The 17,989-nt window shown below is 46.7% G+C and overlaps 1 protein-coding gene across 1 annotated transcript; it reads right to left on the reverse strand.

Moving 5' to 3' along the window:
• Positions 1 to 2,264: 2,264 nt before the first annotated feature.
• Positions 2,265 to 8,697, reverse strand: MRPS23 (mitochondrial ribosomal protein S23). Its single transcript, XM_038547845.1, has 5 exons — positions 8,540 to 8,697; positions 7,824 to 7,994; positions 4,012 to 4,089; positions 3,679 to 3,805; positions 2,265 to 3,259 (listed from the first exon to the last, which is right to left on the reverse strand). Exons 1-5 carry the CDS (start codon positions 8,581 to 8,583, stop codon positions 3,107 to 3,109), a joined length of 573 nt encoding a protein of 190 aa, XP_038403773.1. The 5' UTR covers positions 8,584 to 8,697; the 3' UTR covers positions 2,265 to 3,106.
• Between the last annotated feature and the right edge of the window lie 9,292 nt (positions 8,698 to 17,989).

The raw sequence follows: 17,989 nt of genomic DNA on the forward strand, positions 1-17,989 counted from the left end.
CCAGGTGTGCCAACTGAATGCGCATTAGTACAGCCTGGAAGGGGCTCAGTAAGGGCCGGGAGATCTGATTTGAACATCAGGTAACATTTCCAAGCAGGTACCACTTTTTTTTTTTTTTTTTTTTAACTGAGCTTTATGCCCAACATGTGAATTGAACTCAGGACCCTGAGATCAGAAGCCGCATGCTCTACCAACTGAGCCAGCCAGGAGCTCCTGAACAGGTACCATCTGGAAATGGCAGTGAAAATAGTTTCTAAAGACTGTGGTGGCAGGGAGGGTGCTCCCAGCAGGCCTCCTTCATGCATACTTCAACTCCCCCTGCCTTTCAAGGCTCTCCATCCAGTATTCCTGGACTAGTCCAGAGCTGGCTCCTCCCCAACTCAATCATTATTTTAGATCATAACTTAAAAGAATTCCTGTTCATCTTATTGTTTCCAAAGTCACTCATCTTCTCAATTAGATTTTAAGCTCCCTAATGCAAGAATGAGATTGCACCTCCATTCTCTCTGAGCATCTCTATCCCGACAATGGATTTTGCCCACACCAACTGTGAGAAGGGCTCTGAATTTCCCAATAAATTTCACTTTCACTAGTTTGACCACTGAAATTCAACCTAACGAAAGTTTGCTATGTCTAGTCTCTCTCCCTTCTACCATGCTTAGGCTCTCCTCAGGGAAGAGCCTGGTCTGGTTTAAAAAGATGGAAACGAGGGTGCCCAGGGGACTCCATCATTGTGTCTGACTTTGGCTCAGATCATGTTCTCTGGGTCCTGGGATTGAGCCCTACCTCGGGCTTCATTTCACACTCAGTGTGAAATGCTTCTTTCTCTCCGCCCCTCCCCCACTCTGTTCATGCTTTCTCTCTCAAATAAATAAAATCTTTTTAAAAAAACCCAACATGGGGATCCCTGGGTGGCTCGGCGGTTTAGCGCCACCTTCAGCTCAGGGCATGATCCTGGAGTCCCGGGATCAAGTCCCATATCAGGCTGCCTGCACGGAGCTCGCTTCTCTCTCTACCTGTGTCTCTGCCTCTCTCTGTCTCTCATGAATAAATAAATAAAATCTTAAAAAAAAAAGAACATGATGGAAAGGTACTGGTGGGTTCCAGAGATACAGGCATCTCCGTATTCTGCTGGTGGGAGTAGAGCTGCGTAGTCTCTATGGAGGACAATTGGACATTAAAGACAAGCTCTTCCAGTAGTATACCACTGAGAAGGATGGAGCCACACAGCACTGGCCTTGTCTGCAGCACAAGTAAACACAGAGCCACTTTTGTCACTTGGGCACTGATTAAATCACTATGCAACCACACAAAGGATCTGACATGTTAAGTGGAAAAACGAGGTAAAGGACAGCAAGCACAGTGTTCTAATGCATATCCCAAAATACTCCTGGGAAGGAAATGGGGATAGTGATGCCTTAGGGGAGAGAAACAGGTGGCTGGAGATGGATTTTGGAAAGGAAACCACCCTTTTACCTAAATTCTGAACCATCTGCATGTATAGTTTTTTAAAATAATGATGCATCAGGGGCACCTGAGTGGCATGGTGGGTTAAGCATCTGACTCTTAGGTTTTAGCTTGGGTCATGATCTTGGAAGATCAAGATCACCATTCAAACTGGTGGTGAAACTGAACCCAGGATTGGACTCCACACTCCACGTAGAGCCTGCTTCAGGTTCCCTCTCCCTCTCCCTCTGTGCCCCTGCTCATGCTCTCTCTCTCTCTCTCAAATAAAAATTTTAAAAATATATACATCAAACAACTTTCTAAAAATGTCTTCATCATTATGGCAAAGAAACTACCTTCGAAGCCCCAGAAACATAAGGTTTAGAAAAGTAACAAGAGACCCTCCCTCCACAATTGTTCCCCTGAGAACAAAATTGTCTCTTCCACCTGCTTAAGTCCTCCTTCCAAGGCTTGGCACTCACTGGCTATGGCTGTTGAATGGATGAACTTTATTTTCCCATCTAAAAGTAAAGCATTCCACAAACAAGAGGAATTGCAGAATAGTGACAGAGGTGGCAGGGAGATACAGCGTGGCTGAGAATTGCTCTTGCCTCATGTACTATTCACCTTTCATTTGCAGAGCACTGTGTGCCAGGCCGTGCACATGCTGAGATGGGGGCTCTGCCCCTGGTCTACCAGGAGATAAAAGAGACTCTACATAAACAACAGAAAAGTTATGTGAGTTTTAAAATAAGAATTTCTGAAGCAGCTTATTACCAGTAGCTGAAAACCACTGGCCTGATCACAAAAACAAAGGCTCAGAAGAATATTTCATTTATTCAGTAGAAGATATGAAAATGAAGAAAGGAGAACAGTTCGTACGGTCTTGTAAGTACATCTCTACACCACGGAGACAAGTGGATGGTGGTGGAGAGCAGTGTCTAACTGAGCTGGCCCCCCTCTCGGCAATCCAGTTATCTATACATGTTCTCTGAATTCAGTCTTCAGCTGAATGTAATCATTTATTCATTCAAATCTTTACTGAGCAGACTATGTTTGGGCATATGCTAATTGTCTCCATAACTCTTAAGTCTATGAGATTAAAGCTATGGTTTTGACCTTGGTCTATCATCAATGATAGGTTCTAACTCTTACCACAAAGCACAGGTCAGCTGGGCCTCTTAAGCTGAAGATCAACAGCTCTATAGCAAAATGTAAAGATTATGGGTAGACAGAAACAGGTGGCCCAGGGGACACACCAAATGCACAAGTAAAAGCCTGAAGGAGCCAGAAAAAAGAAAGATACCTGAGAACCAAATATAGCTAACCCACATGTTAACTACAAAAATCCAAGCAAACCTACTCAGAATGAGTCCCACTCAAACAATGCTTATAAAGGTTTCTTCATGTTATTTACACTTTTAAAGTAAATTTACTTTATAAGCAGTCAGGGAATTCTTTATTTAATACCGTCCCAACATAAAAGTTCATTTAAACTGTGAAACTGAGATTTATGACAACCTAGAAATAGGAACTAAAAGAAGACAAACATAATGCCTAAGAGACTGTGAAACATTTACACAGTTCAACTGTTAAAAACAGTTCAACATTCATCTAGTGAACACAGTTTGGATGTCAGTATACACGGTATACAAGTTCTTCAGGGAGGTGAGAGACCTTTCGACTGTTCTTCAGAAGCCTCCGAATTCTGGTCCTGTGGAACTTCTTGCAGAGGCTGCCTTTTTTCCAATACTGTTTGGGGTTCGGCATCCTTGGGTTCAGATTTCCAGGAAACGTGACTACCTTCCTTGTGCTTAAAAGGACATAAATATATCACATGGACATTGTCATTTTCGCTCCACTGACTGGCAGAAGCTGTATGACTAAGCACATTCTATCATGGAATCAAACTTAACATTAATATCCCAGGTCAAATTCTATTGTAACAAGCAATACACATGATAAAAATCCCTACAGAATCATAATTTCAAAAGCCCTAATGACAACTCACTTGTTCCAAGTAGCAGTTACTATCACAACATTTCAGTATGTGTGTGTGTGTGTGTGTGTATACATGTATCTAGTTTTTTAACTTCAGTATATTTAATACCAGTATTTGACCTGGTGTTCACGGACATAAGCCAAGGTTGTAGAAGGAAAACCAAGCCTTCCTTTAACTTCTAACAAACTGACAACTAATCCTAATAAAAATCTTACTTAAAAAATACTCACAGTCCTTGCTTCTCCTACTCGTCTCAAAATGACACCTTCTGCCAATAAAGCCTTCCCTGTTTCCACAAATAACTTCTCTTCATCTGTTTCTCCGAGTTTCTGGAGCTCAATGTATTTCTCCACAAACCTGGAATTCCAAGCAGTCACATCTGAGGTCTGTATATCTAGAGTCCTCAAGATACACTGTTACACAGTATCAAGCATTCCCTCAACAGGTCTTCCTACAGGAGCCAGGGGCTTTTTCCTCCAGTGGAATTCAACAAAATTCCTCAAAATGCTAACTAAATTCCTTAAAAACAAAAAAACTAACCCAGGACTTGTAAAATGACTTACTGTTGACAGGTAGACTTGAAGTTTGGATTGAACAGATCAAAAGCTTTCTGACCAGATCCATAGGCTGAATAAAATTTCCTAGAAAATATAAACAACACAGTGTAAATCTCCATTTATAGATCATGGCCAAGAACTGAGAAAAAAAAAATTACTAGGCCAGGCACTTTTTTTTTTTTTTTTTTGTAATAAGTAGTGCATGCACACAGTAAATACACCAAATATTACAAAAAGGTATCCAATGAAAAGTTAACAGTCCTGCTCACCTGTCCCCAAACCCCCAGTCCCTTCCCAGGAAGCAGCACTAACTAGTTTCTTGTGTAACCATCCAAGAATGTTCTAACATACAACCACATATGCATTTATCATTCCCTGAACCCAGAGACACAGTTTAACAGGAAACACTACTACACATCTTGCTTCTTTTTTTTTTTTTCTTAAAGATTTTATTTATTTATTCATGTAAGACACACACAGAGAGAGAGAGAGAGAGAGAGGCAGAGACATAAACAGAGAGAGAAGCAGGCTCCATGGAGGGGGCCTGATATGGGACTCGATCCTGGGTCTCCAGGATCACACCCTGGGCTGAAGGCAGACACTCAACCGCTGAGCCACCCAGGCGTCCCACATCTTGCTTCTTCTACATAATAGTTCTTAGAGATCATTTCAAATCAGTGAACTAGATTGTTTTCAATTTTTTGCTCCTTTAGACAGTACTGCAATGATTACCTTTATCAATATTTCTTAGGGTACTATGCAAATGAACCTGGAATAAATTCATAAAAACAGTATTATTAGCTCAAAGTATGTGCATTTGTAACATGGCCTTATAAGACTGCCAAATGCTTTCCAAAGTGGCTGTAGCAGTTTATGCTCACACCAATAATGTAGGAAGAGTGTCTATTTCTCCATAACCTAGCCAAACTCTATTTTCCAACTTTTTGATCTTTGTCAGTTTGACAGGTGAAAAATGAGAACTCATTGTACTTTTGCCTTTTCTTATGAAAAACACTGGACATCTTTTCATGTTTATTTATTATTTTTTTTAATTTTTTTTTTAAATTTATTTATGATAGTCACACAGAGAGAGAGAGAGAGGCAGAGACAGGCAGAGGGAGAAGCAGGCTCCATGCACCGGGAGCCGGACGTGGGATTCGATCCCGGGTCTCCAGGATCGCGCCCTGAGCCAAAGGCAGGCGCCAAACCACTGCGCCACCCAGGGATCCCCTCTTTTCATGTTTAAAAGCAAACTGAAGGGACACCTGGGTGGCTCAGCAGTTGAGTGTCGACCTTTGGCTCAAGGCATCATCCCAGTTCAGGGACAGAGTCCCACATCAGGCTCCCTGCAAGGAGCCTGCAAGGAGCCTGCTTCTCCCTCAGCCTATGTCTCTGCTTCTCTATCATGAATAAATAAATAAAATCTTTAAAAAAAAATTTAAAGCAAACTGAATCTCCTTTTCTGGGCTCTGTCCACGTTCTTTGCCTTCCATTTGGTGGTTTGTGGTTTTTTTCTCGATTTATAAGCAAACTTTAAACCACTATAAATAGGAAATGAGCCCTTTGTCATACCTGTTGCAAATTTTCTCCCCCAATATGTTGGATGACTTTTGATTCTGCTTGTGGTACTTTCTGGGAGCAGAAAATTTTAATATTTTCATTTATGGCTTTGGGGTTTTATGTTGTACTTATAAAGGTCTTTATCATTCAGATTATTTTTAAAATTCTTTCATGGTTTCTTCTAGTACTTTTATGATTTCATTTTTTACCTTTAGGTTTTGATATGTCTGGAGTTTATTTTGTTGTTGTAAGTTCTTTAAAATAACAAAAACACTAAAAAAAAAGCCACAAAAATAAAGGTTCAAAAATTTATTTAAATTCAAAGTATTATCATCTTGGCATTAATACTAATAAAAAAGGGAGTAGTAAAATATTCCACATTCTCCAATGACCTATCACCCAATTCCTACTATCCATGTAGACACAAAAGATTTTTTTTTTTAACTTTGAGAGAGAGAGGGAGAGAGCAAGTGAGCATGCAAGAGAATGCACACATTAGCCAGGAAAGTGGCAGAAGGAAAGGGAGAGACTCCAAGCAGACTCTGCATGGTGCCCAACGCAGGGCTCAGTCCCAGGACCCTGAGATCATGACCTGAGCTGAAATCAAGATTCCAATGCTCAAAAGACTAAGACACCCAGGGATCCCTGGGTGGCTCTGCAGTTTAGTGCCTGCCTTCGGCCCAGGGCGTGATCCTGGAGTCGCAGGATCAGGTCCCACATCAGGCTCCCTGCATGGAGACTGCTTGTCTCTGCCTCTCTCTCTGTCTCTCATGAATAAATAAAATCTTTAAAAAAATAAAATAAAATAAAAATAAATAAATCCTAAGTGCATGCAATGAGCCCACCCAGAAAAGCAGTGACAAAGTATTTAACGCCCCCAAAGATCTCAGATATTACCCTGAAAATTTAGAAGTAGAGTTAAGAACATACTTGTCCTCCCACCTCAAGAAGTATTGGAGGCCAGGGGAGGAGAGTCCTCAAATGAAAGGGGCTTAGACCTCAAATAAGAATATAATGACTTCAAAGGAAAAAAAAAAAGAATATAATGACTTCAAAAATTGTTTTCTTACATCCGGAAATAGAGATAAGAATAAGGGAGGGTACGGTAGTTGAGTATCTAACTCTTGGTTTTGGCTCAGATCATGGTCTCAGGGTCAAGGGATCGAGCGCTGCTTGGGGCTCTGAGCTCAGCATGAAATCTACTTCTCTCTCTCTCTCTCTCTCTCTCCTTCTCCCTCCCTCCCCCACCCCCTCGCCTCTACTCTCGTGTGCGTGCTCTCTCTATAAAATAAATAAATCTAGGGTGCCTGGGAGTCTCCTTCTCCCTTTGTGCAAGTGCTCTAAAAAATAAATCTTAATAAATCTTTAAAAAAGAATAAGGAATATGTATTACCTTGTACAACTTCTGATTTTTTTTATTTTTTTTTTTAAGATTTTACTTATTTATTCATGAGACACACAAAGAGAGGCAGACATACAGGCAGAGGGAGAAGCAGGGTCCCCACAGGGAGCCCGATGTGGGACCTGATCCCAGACCCTGGGATCGCTCCCTGAGTCAAAGGCAGATGCTCAACTGCTGGGCCACCCAGGCACCCCTGATCTTAATATTAAAAAAAGAAAGAAAGAATCACATAAATTCTATGTACCAAAAACTGACATCAATATTTCAAGGAAAGAGTGCCACCTGAATGGCTCAGTGGTGGAGTGTCTGCCTTTGGTCTCCAGGTCTTGATCCCAAGGTCCTGAGATAGAGTCCTGCATCAGCTCCCCGCAGACAGCCTGCTTCTCCCTCTGCCTGTGTCTCTGCCTCTTTCTGTGTCTCTCATGAATAAATAAAAATCTTTAAAAATAAGAAATTCAGGGAAAGAGCTCTGCCCCCGATTCCCAGTGAGCTGACCTCGTGGAGCCTCATAGTCCACATGAATAAAATGGACACAAGATACCTATGTTGCAGGGTTAGAGTAAGACCTAAGTTAGAGAACGTTTTTTAAGGGCTTACCATAATGCTAATAGACGCACAGCAAAGGAAAGCTGTACTTACAATAATCAGTCCACTGCTGGGCTCCAGATTCTACTTCCCAGAACTAGTTTCTCTCACATATGCACGGGGCACTGACTCCCTGACTGGGTAGATACACAAGACCTTCTCCATAGGGCAAGCCCTGGCTGGACTCGGGTTAAAGTTATCAGACCGCTCGCTCGGCGTTTCCTTCCAAAGTGTTGCTGCCTTCTGCCCACCGTGTGGGCTTTGCACTCACGCTCTGATCCGATCCTCGGGGTACAAAATGTCCTGGATAGCAGCTTTCGCTTTGCCATATCGCAAGCGGGGCCTCCGGAAGACCGGCTCTCTTAGCGGAGGGAAGGCATCATATACATCAAACCAAAGGGGCTTCTCCTTCAACACTCCAGCCCGAATCAGGTCCCGAGTCCTTATGGAAGGAAAAATAACGAGGGTGGGTCGGTGAGAGCAGCCTGCGTAATCACGGCCTGGGACACCAGCAGACCACGGAGTCCGCAAGACAGAAGGGGCAGGAGGCCGGGACACGCGTGCTCCCCACCCACACTTGATAGTTCCATGTTCCAAACCAACCGAGCAGTGCTCAGAGGGTAAGTCCTTCTGTTTTGTCGCGTGCGTTCCACCCCCTTAGCCCCATCCCCATCGCGTCCAGGGAAATGCACAGGCGGCCCAGCGCGGCCCATCTGCTTCTTCCTCCTTCCGTCTTCCTAGCGAACTGCACTCGCCTAAGGGGCCGGGTGCAGTCGCGAACCGGAGAGACACCGTCGGGGAGTGGCGTCGTCAAGCGCAACCTATTCGGAGGCAGGAGACCGCACCAAAGGCCTCGCCCGGCTCAGACCCCCGCATTCCGGAGAAGGCCCCGCCGCGCGCGCTGACGCACCCAGGGAGAGCGGGAGCGGTCGGGAGCCCCCGCCCGGGGGAGGGACCCTCAGCCCACCCCGGGCTCCGAGCACGCACCGCGAGAAAATGCTCCCCACGGTCTCCAGCCGGCTCCTCGCCATGCCTGGCGCCTCGGACGCGGAGGGCCTGGGGCTCCCGGAAGCGGAAGCGCCAGCGGCAGGCGAGAGGCCGCTGGCCGAGCCGAGGATCGCGGCGCTCTCTCCACAGCCCCCGCCGGAGAGCCAGGCCAGGCAGAAGCAAAGGATGGGCCGAACTGGCGCGGCCCGCGGCCCTCGGCCGGGTTCAGACCGGAGCACTCGATAGCCGAGCCGAAAAGGGCGGGAGCGGGCCAGAGCCGGGCAGAAGCAATAGACGACCGATCGGGGGGGGCGGGGCGCGGAGGGAAGACGATGGGCGGCAAGGGAGGCGCAGCCTGCGTCGGGGGAGCCAGCCGGGCCCGGACTCGCGTAAGGCGGAGACGACCGGTCGCCCCGGCGCTAGGTCCCGGATGGCGCCTCGTCTTGCTGGGGGCCGCAGACTCCGCGGAGGGGGCCGAGGCCGGGGACGGGGGCCCGACTGGGAGCGGTGCCCGCGCCCCGAGGGTGGCGGCCTCGGAGCACCTCGAGCCCCCGCGCGCGTCGGGGCGCCGCGGCCCGCAGGTGTTCCCTCGGCGGAAGGCTCGCGGCCTCGCTCCTCCGCGGAGCTGCAGAAGCCAAAGAGAACCCAACAGAGTGCGAGACGCAGACCCCAAAACCTCGGCGTCGCCTTGTGGTCCGACAACACTCCTTGGAGGAGCGCAGCCCAGAGAAATCAGGCGCGATTCCACGAGGATCCTGAGGGGTCGTCACTGCAGCGCGTAGCGCGCGGGAAGTCGCGCCGAGAGTCTGCCCCGCGGCCGTCCTGGCGGCTCCTCCAACCAACAAGTTAGAGACCCGCGTGTTACCTGAGGCGAGTGCCCAGGACTTCTAGTTAAGTGGAAAGGAAGTTGCAGAGACACATCTCACGGGCTCCTAACCTGCTCAAAGGAAAGACCCCTTTATAAGTGCTCGTACGAAGATAGAAACCACGTGCAAAAAAACAAAAAAAAAAAAAGAAAAAGAAAAAAAAGAAAAGAAACTACGTGCAAGGCACACACACCTGTGGACATGCATTATCTCCAGAGAGACTACAAGACCGGAAGATAATTTTTTTTTCTATATATTTCCCTCAGAGTTTGGCCTGTAAAGAGTTTTTTATCCATATTTGAACTTTTTAATCCAATGAAATGTTTTGAATCACATACACACAAAATAGTTCCTGGGAGCCCACTATCTTCTTTGTCAGCGAGAAAGAGCACCAAGTCATCCCAGAGCCCTCGGCTCCATGGGAGGCTGGTAGGGAGGAGGAAAGTAATGTTGGAGGAGCAGTTACTGCTCGTGTGTGCGATCTTGGAGTCCACACACCTACCCAGACGGTAGCTGTTATTAGCCTTATTATAGACGAGAAAGACCATGGTGGGGGGAGGGAGTGAGGCTCCTTGTCAGATACCTGACAGAGCCAGACTTCCAGTGCAGCCTGGGCCTTCCCCAGAACCCACAGCCCTCCTTAGCTATGCCTCAAGTTGGAGATTGGTAGACCTACCGAGGTCAGACAAAACTGGCCCCTGGGGCAGGGGGCAGGGTGATTTCAGGCCCAGGGCTAAACTCAGGTGGGTTTCACTGTTGCCGCAGGGACCTGTGGCACAGGGAAGAGAGAACACAGTTCTGGCTGCTGGGCCAAGTGTAGAGATTCCAATCTCCCAGTCCTAGGAAGGTCTGGAAGACTCTGTTCCAGGGAGAGCAAACATGCTCCCAGCTAAATATAGTCTTCCCAGCCCCATTACAAGTTTCTAATTCTGTCCAAGCCAGAGCTAGCTGCCAGCCCAGACCACAGACACACTTCCCTTCTCCCACTCCGGCCTGCCCCCCCAGGCCACTGCCATTACCACTGGTAAAGAAGTCAAAGAGTTTATCCCAAGATCAGGGAGGAGAGCCAAGAACCCAAACCCTCAGTAGGGGAGGAATTGCAAGGTGGAGGTTTTCCTCTAGATCTTAGAAAGTTCCTTCCTGGAATCCCTGGGTGGCTCAGCAGTTTAGCGCCTGCCTTCAGCCCGGGATGTTGGTCCTGGGGTCCCAGGATCAAGTCCCACGTCGGGCTCCCTGCATGGAGCCTGCTTCTCCCTCTGCCTGTGTCTCTGCGTCCCTCTCTCTCTCTCTCTCTCTCTCTCTCATAAATAAATAAAACTTTAAAAAAAAAAAAGATTCCTTCCTCTTTTGAGCCTTTAAAGTTTCCCCTCCAGCATATAGTAGTGCCTCTGTGACTGAGCCAGGGGAATGCTGGTGGGTAGATAGGAGGACCTTGGGGATGTGTGAGCAAGATGAATTGGGAACCCTCTGAGCCTGCAACAGGAAGTGTGCACCCCGTGGAGCATTCATTCAGGAAAAGGAAGAAGCTGTCCGGCAGCTGGGGGCAGGTAATGTGACACTAGAGGCTTCTGTCTTCTCACCAGGACCTCTCAAGGCTGCAAGGAGCTGACACACTCATGCCACGCACTGCACCAGGAATATGGATCGTCCCATTTAGTTAGTCAACTACCTGATGCCATTGGTAAAGTCCTGGCAGTCTTACACAGAAGGAAAGAGAACTTGTAAACTCTTCAAAAAACCTTATTCCTTTTACTACACTGCTCAGCCCCTGGAGATGTGCCCACTAAACAGTGTCAACTATCTGTGTGGCTTGCTGCAAGAGTTGAAGCCACCATTCGTGTAAAGCCCTAATCGTAGCACCTGGCACATAGCAAGTGCTGGTAAATAACAAGTATCAAGTAACAACCAATGGCAGTTATGGCATCACTGTTGCTCTTGTGACCTGTAACCCACCCCCCATTGCCATCTGGGACTGTAGCATTTTGGTATTTGATAAATTGCCTTATTGTTTTGCTTTCTTGCTAAATGATCCATTTATCTCACAAGCATTTAAGCAACTACCTGGCCCTGTGCTGAGTCCTGGAAAAGCTGATTGCCCAGTGGGGGAGACAGAGAAACAAATTCATAATAGATAAATTATGGGCTGAATAGCGTGTGGATTATACTAGTCTGCTAGGGCAGCCATAACAAGTACCACAGACTGGGTCTCACAGTTCCGGAGGCTAAAAGTCCCCAATCAAACTTGCCAGGGCTGGATGCTTCTGAGGCCTCTCTCCTTGGCTTGCAGGCGGTCACCTGCTCCCTGTGTCCTCACATGGTCTTCCCTCTGTATGTGTCTGTGTCCTTTTATTATGACAGCAGTCATACTGGATCTGGGCCCAACCCCATGGCCTCATTTTAACTTCAATATCTCTTTCAAGAGTATCTCCAAACACAGTCACATCTTGAGGTACTGGGGGTTAGGAGTTCCACATAGGAATTTTGGAGGGCCCCTTTCGAGCCCCATAACATTGATAAGTACTTACACTGAGTAGCTTCCATCTGCCCAGCCAGATCTGCACCCACTTTGTGCTCTTCACCCAGCTCTGTCCCTCGGGAGGCTGACTTCTTTGGACTTCATCCCCTGGCTCTCTGCTCCCAGTCAGGCTCCAGTTGGTACCACCAGTGGGAGGTCTTGGTAGGGGAATGGAAGGAAGGAGGGGAGTAGAGCCAGTCTCTATGCCCCTGGTTCTCTCCATGTACAGTCCAGGAACATTGAGTCACAGCCCTCATGGGGAGGCCTTTTTGTTGGTTTGTCTCAGGAGTAAAATTCAATGTTTCATCACTTACATATATGAAACCCATGCTCATCCCAGCGAGTGCCCTCCATCACGACCATCCCCCATCACGCCCCTCCCCCCCCCCAGCAACCTTCAGTTTGTTCTCTGTGGTGAGTCTCATGGTTGCCTCTCTCTCTGCTTTTATCTTATTTTGTTTTTCCTTCCCATCCCCTGTGTTCATCTGTTTTGTTTCTTAAATTCCACACGAGTGAAATCATGATATTTGTCTTTCTTTGACTTACTTTGCTTAGTGTAATACCCTCTAGTTCCATCTGCATTGTTGCAAATGGCAAGATTTCATTCTTTTTGATGGCTGAATAATAATAGTCCATTGTATATACCTACCACATCTTCTTTATTCATCAGTCGATGGAGATGTGGGCTGTCTCCATAATTCAGCTGTTGTTGATAGTGTTGCTATAAACACTGGGGTGCATGTGCCCCTTTGAATCAGCATTTTTGTATCCTTTGGATAAATTCCTAGTAGTACAATTGCTGGGTCCTAGGGTAGCTCTATTTTCAACTCCTTGAGGAGCCTCCATGCTGTTTTCCATAGTGTCTGCACCAGCTTGCATTCCCATCAGCAGTGCATGAGGGTTCTCCTAGGGGGCAGCCCTGGTGGCTCAGTGGTTTGGCACCACCTTCAGTCCAGGGCCTAATCCTGGAGACCCGGGAGTCCCATGTTGGGCTCCCTGCATGGAGCCTGCTTCTCCCTCTGCCTGTGTCTCTGCTTCTGTGTGTGTGTGTGTGTGTGTGTGTGTGTCTCATGAATAAATAACTAATCTTTTTTTTTTTTAAATGAGGGTTCTCCTAGGGCACCTCTTCACACAGAACTCCCTCACCAGGTTCCAGTCCCCATTCCGTCCCTTGCCCCCGCAGGCCTAGATTCAGCAAACTGTGCCCCTCTGTCACTAGTTAGAGGCTCTAGGCCATCCTCTGTGGCTTCCCTACACTCTGCCCACATCTTTATGAATAGTGCCCCTATTTAAATAGTGCCTGGGAGTGTGTCAGACAAAAAGAGAAAAAGCATTCCCAATAGCTGAACAGCCTTAGTAAGTGAAAATCCCAGCATATTGATGAAATCATCAATACTGCTACTCACTTTTGGCAGAGAGCCAGGATCAAGGAGAAATTAGCTGCTTGCCTCAAAAGAGGAGGAAAACAATAGTATATATTCAATACGAAGTACCAGGACCAGGAGGATGAAAGACAAGGAGGGAGATGTCCAAGGAGGAGGCAGGAGTGCCATCTCCCACCTCCAGGCTGTTGTGTGCTCCCTCTCCTGGCCCAGCATACTCCTCAGAGGCCCAGCCTCCACTTCCTTTCAAGAGTCAGCTAGGAGGGCACTTCAGCCCCCAGGACACACTCTGCAACTGCAACCTCCCTCCCACCCTTGGCTTATCCCTCTCAAAATGTAGCCTTGCAACTCTGTTTACCTGAGTCTCTAACTGGGCCTCTCTGAGGGGAGGAACTAGGTCTCTTATCTCTGCCTCCCCACACCCAGCCTGCCACTTGGCCCAGAGATGACTCTCAGAAAGTTTGTTTTGTTTCTTCAAAGATTTTATTTACTTCTTAATGAAAGACACACAGAGAGAGGCAGAGACATGGGCATAGGGAGAAGCAGGCTCCCTGCAGGGAGCCCCATGCGGAACTCCATCCCCAGACCCCCGGGGTCACGCCCTGAGCTGAAGTCAGATAGATGCTCAACCACTGAGTGACCCAGGAGTCCCTCAGAAAGAGTTTTCTAATGAACAACACGGATAAATAAAGCCAAGTTAGGACAAATGAGGATGGAACCATCCCAGCCCTCCTTCCGGGAGGCCTTACTCAGATATGCCCTGGGTGTGTGGGCAAAAGCTGTGGTTGAATGGAAAAAATCCTCTACCTCACCACGAACCTGGTCATTTCTAGTTCTGGCTATCCTCTGTGCCTCTCTGACAGATCCATTTTACAAACCTTTGGGCCTCAGCTTTGTTATCTGCAAAATGGGCATAATCGTAGCACCTACCATACAGCCTTGTGGTGAGGAGTCAGTGGGTTAATACCTTCAGAATGCTTCAAATAGTGCCTCATGTGTAGGCTTAAGGAATAAGAGTGATGATCATAGTATTTTCTGACCATTCCACATTAACAAATCACAATTTATTAAATCACACCTACTAATTTGCAGGGCATGTTCACACAGCTGCCCATTCATTTCTTCAGCAAACAATCTTGCCCCCAACAAGAATCCAGTTCAAGCAGAGGAAAGAGAAACACTTTATGCCTCTACCCACTCTGTATCACCGTGGCTCCTTTTGTAGCCAAGGAAACAGAAGCCAGCTGGGCCGGAGGCAACAATCTGGCCTTTTATTATTGGAATTAAAGGCCAATTGGAATCACTCTGGAGCTTTCCCAGCAGAGGATGAGACCCTGAAAGGCAGATATTTCAGGCTGATGTGGGCCCCTCTTTTCTTGTGGAAGCCAGAGCAACTCCTCCCTAAATGTGCACCTGAACCTCCCAAGATCTTGGAAAAGGCAGATTCTGACTCAAGAGGTCTGGGGTGAGGACCGAAGCCCTATATTTCTAACAATTTTCCAAGTTGATGCCAATGCTGCCAATCTGCAGGTAGGGTAACTGGCCCAAGTTTGCCCAGGACGTTCCTGATTTTAGCATCGAGACTTGCACATCCAAGGAACTCTTCGACCTGGCAAACCAGGACAGTTGGTCAGTGTGTCCACAGAGCACACTTTGAGCAGCAAGGAGGTAGCCAGCTGAGTTTGTGCCGAGCTTTGCAGCCCCTCACTCCAGAGTCCCTGGAACAATCCTCCTGACCTGGTAAAGAATTGTGACTCTTTAATCTCTAGAAATGACAGGGTAGCTTCTGGTTTTGTGGGGCCTAAAGCTTATGTAATCTTAGTGGCTTTTTTAAGAAAAAAAAGTGCAAAAATATCTTTGTTTTGCAAAATTTGCAAAACATATAACCATGCAAACAGAGTAAATTCCCTTCTGTCTGTTTGGGCTCTGGCCAAACAGGTGCTCACTTCCTTCTGGGAGAATGGTGTTGGCCTTTCAATGGCCAATTCTGAGAGTTGACCACCAGGTGGCAGTAGGTTTACACAGCCCTCTTCAACCCCCGCCAGGCCCCCACCCATCTCCAGAAATTTCTAAATCTTCCTCCAGCTGGCCTAGCCAGCTAATCCAACAAATTAATCTATGCTGTGATAATGGGGAAAGGAGTTCATGTGCTTCTCTCTAAATAGCAAATTTTCCATTTAATGGAAATACTAAGAGATTGTTTTTAAAACCAAATAAAGAATGCTAATAGGTGAGTTCCAGGCACACTGTTGGATCACACATCATGAAGGAGATGTTTTTAAGCAGGTAGAGTTTTCTATGCTTAACAAATTCCATCTACGGAGGGGTTCTAGGTCTTAACACCTGTTCCCGGGATGCCTGGGTGGCTCAGCGGTTGAGAGTCTGCCTTTGGCCCAGGGCATGATCCCGGCTGGAGTCCTGGAATCGAGTCCCATGTCTGGCTCCCTGCATGGAGCCTGCTTCTCCCTCTGCCCATGTCTCTGCCTCTCTCTCTCTCTACCTCTCATGAATAAATAAAATCTTAAAAAAAAAAAAACCCACCTGTTCCCCCACCCCAATATGTAGCTTAGTGTTTAGGTACCAACTTGGGAGTTTGGCTGCCTGGGTAGTAAGTACTACTACTTACTGAGGGTCATGTTGAGTAAAGACCTTCACATCTCTGCACCTCAGTTTCCTGATCAGTGAAATGGAAGTAATAATGCTGATTTCATATAACAGTTGTGAGGATTAGGTAAAATGATGTTTTTAAAGCACCCAGAAGAGTTGCATACAGTAAGCACTCAGTAAGCAGCTATCATCTTCATCATCCTATACTTTGCCTGCCTTCTGCCTTCTTCAAACCAGATTCTCCTCCTCCTGTCTTTCCTCCAACCTCAACTCCTTACCAGGTGCCTCGAGAGAAGAGGGGGAGGGTTGAACCCCCAGCATGGTTATAACCAGATCAGTTCTTCTGGGCACAGCATTCCCCAGACCCATGATCTCCTTTCAAATTGGAGCTGAGCCCTGGAGACACTGAAGCGTACAAAGTGGGAGGGGCACTGGCTGGACCAGAACTCCAGATAGCCCAGCTCAGCATTTTTGCAGGAGGTAAATCTCCAAGCATTATCTTGTGGATACCAGGAGCCCAACCTCTGCAGATAAGCCTGGCAGCTGAGGGCAGATGGATAAGGGGGTCATCTGGCCCAGCCCAACTCCCTCCTAGGTTCTGGGAGGACACTGTTCAACATGGAGGGACTCATCATGGAGCAGAAGCTTCATCTGCTGTGCTTCATCCTCTTCCTGTTGGATCTGGGAAGCTCTTTGCCTTCTCTCCCCACATCCCCTCTCTGGTTATAGTCCCCTTCAGTCAGCTACACTAAAAGACAAAAAGGCGAATAATTCTCAAACTTTGCTGCATATTAGAATCACCTGAGGAGCTTTTACAATCGGATTCCCAGATTTACAATCTAAATCCAAAACCAATAAAATCAGAATCTTTGAGAAGGAGACCCAAATTTAAGAAATAATTCCAATATGGGGCACCTGGCTGGGTTAGTTGGAAGAGTATAAAACTTGATCTCAGGATCGTAAGTTTGAGCCCCATGTTGGATGTAGAGATTACTTAAAAAAAAAAAAAAAAGAAAAGAAAAAATAATTCCATGTATAGCAAGTTTGAGAACCAGTGCTCTAGAGTTGTGTTTCTCCAGCCTCATAGTGCATTCAAGTACCCTGATGAGTTTATTAAAATGGATATTCTAGTCCAGTAGATCTAGGGTAGATCCTGAAATTCTTTGTTTCTATCAAGCTCCAGATGATACAAATACTGCTGGTACGTAGAACAAATTTTGAGTAGTAAGGTTGTAGAACTGTGCTTCTTAAACTTGGCGTGTATCAGAATCATCTGGAGGGCATGTTAAAATACTGCAGTTTCAGATTTGGTAGATCCGGAGTAGGGCCCCAGGTGACACTGATACTGCAGGTGGATGTGCACACTTTGAGCAGCAGGGGTAGAGAGCATAGAACAGAGGTTTTGGAGTCAGGCAGCCCAGGGCCCTGTTTCTGGCTTCACACCTTGCCAGCTCTGTAATCTTGCGAGTTACTTAACCTTTCTGAAATGTCATTTCATCATCCGTAAAGTGGCCATTGTTGGGTAAGATTAATTGAGCTAGTATGAAACACCTACCAGACTTCCCAGTATGCCGGTCCTCAAATTTGATTGCAAATTTGAATTACCTGAGGAGCTTTTTTTAATTTTATTTTTTTAAAGATTTTATTTATTTATTTATTCATGAGAGACCCAGAGAGAGGCAGAGACACTGGCAGGGAGAAGCAGGCTCCATGCAGAGAGCCCAATGTGGGCCTCGATCTCTGGACCACAGGATCATGCCCTGAGTCAAAGGCAGGCACTCAACCGCTGAGCCACCCAGGCATCCCTTGAATTACCTAAGGAGCTTTAAATAAATCACTCTATGGTTGTTGATTTAATTGGTCTGGGGTACTGAGCATCAGGATTTTTTTTTTTTTTAAGCACTCAGGTCAGGGACGCCTGGGTGGCTCAGCGGTTGAGCACCTGCCTTTGCACAGGGCCTGATCCCAGATTCCCAGGATCCAGTCCTGCATCGGGCTTCTTGCATGGAGCCTGCCTCTCTCTCTGCCTGTGTCTCTGCCTCTCATGAATAAATAAATAAAATGTTAAAAAAAAAAAAAA

The sequence above is a fragment of the Canis lupus genome, chromosome 9, assembly GCF_011100685.1.
Source record: "Canis lupus familiaris isolate Mischka breed German Shepherd chromosome 9, alternate assembly UU_Cfam_GSD_1.0, whole genome shotgun sequence".
NCBI lineage: Eukaryota > Metazoa > Chordata > Mammalia > Carnivora > Canidae > Canis > Canis lupus.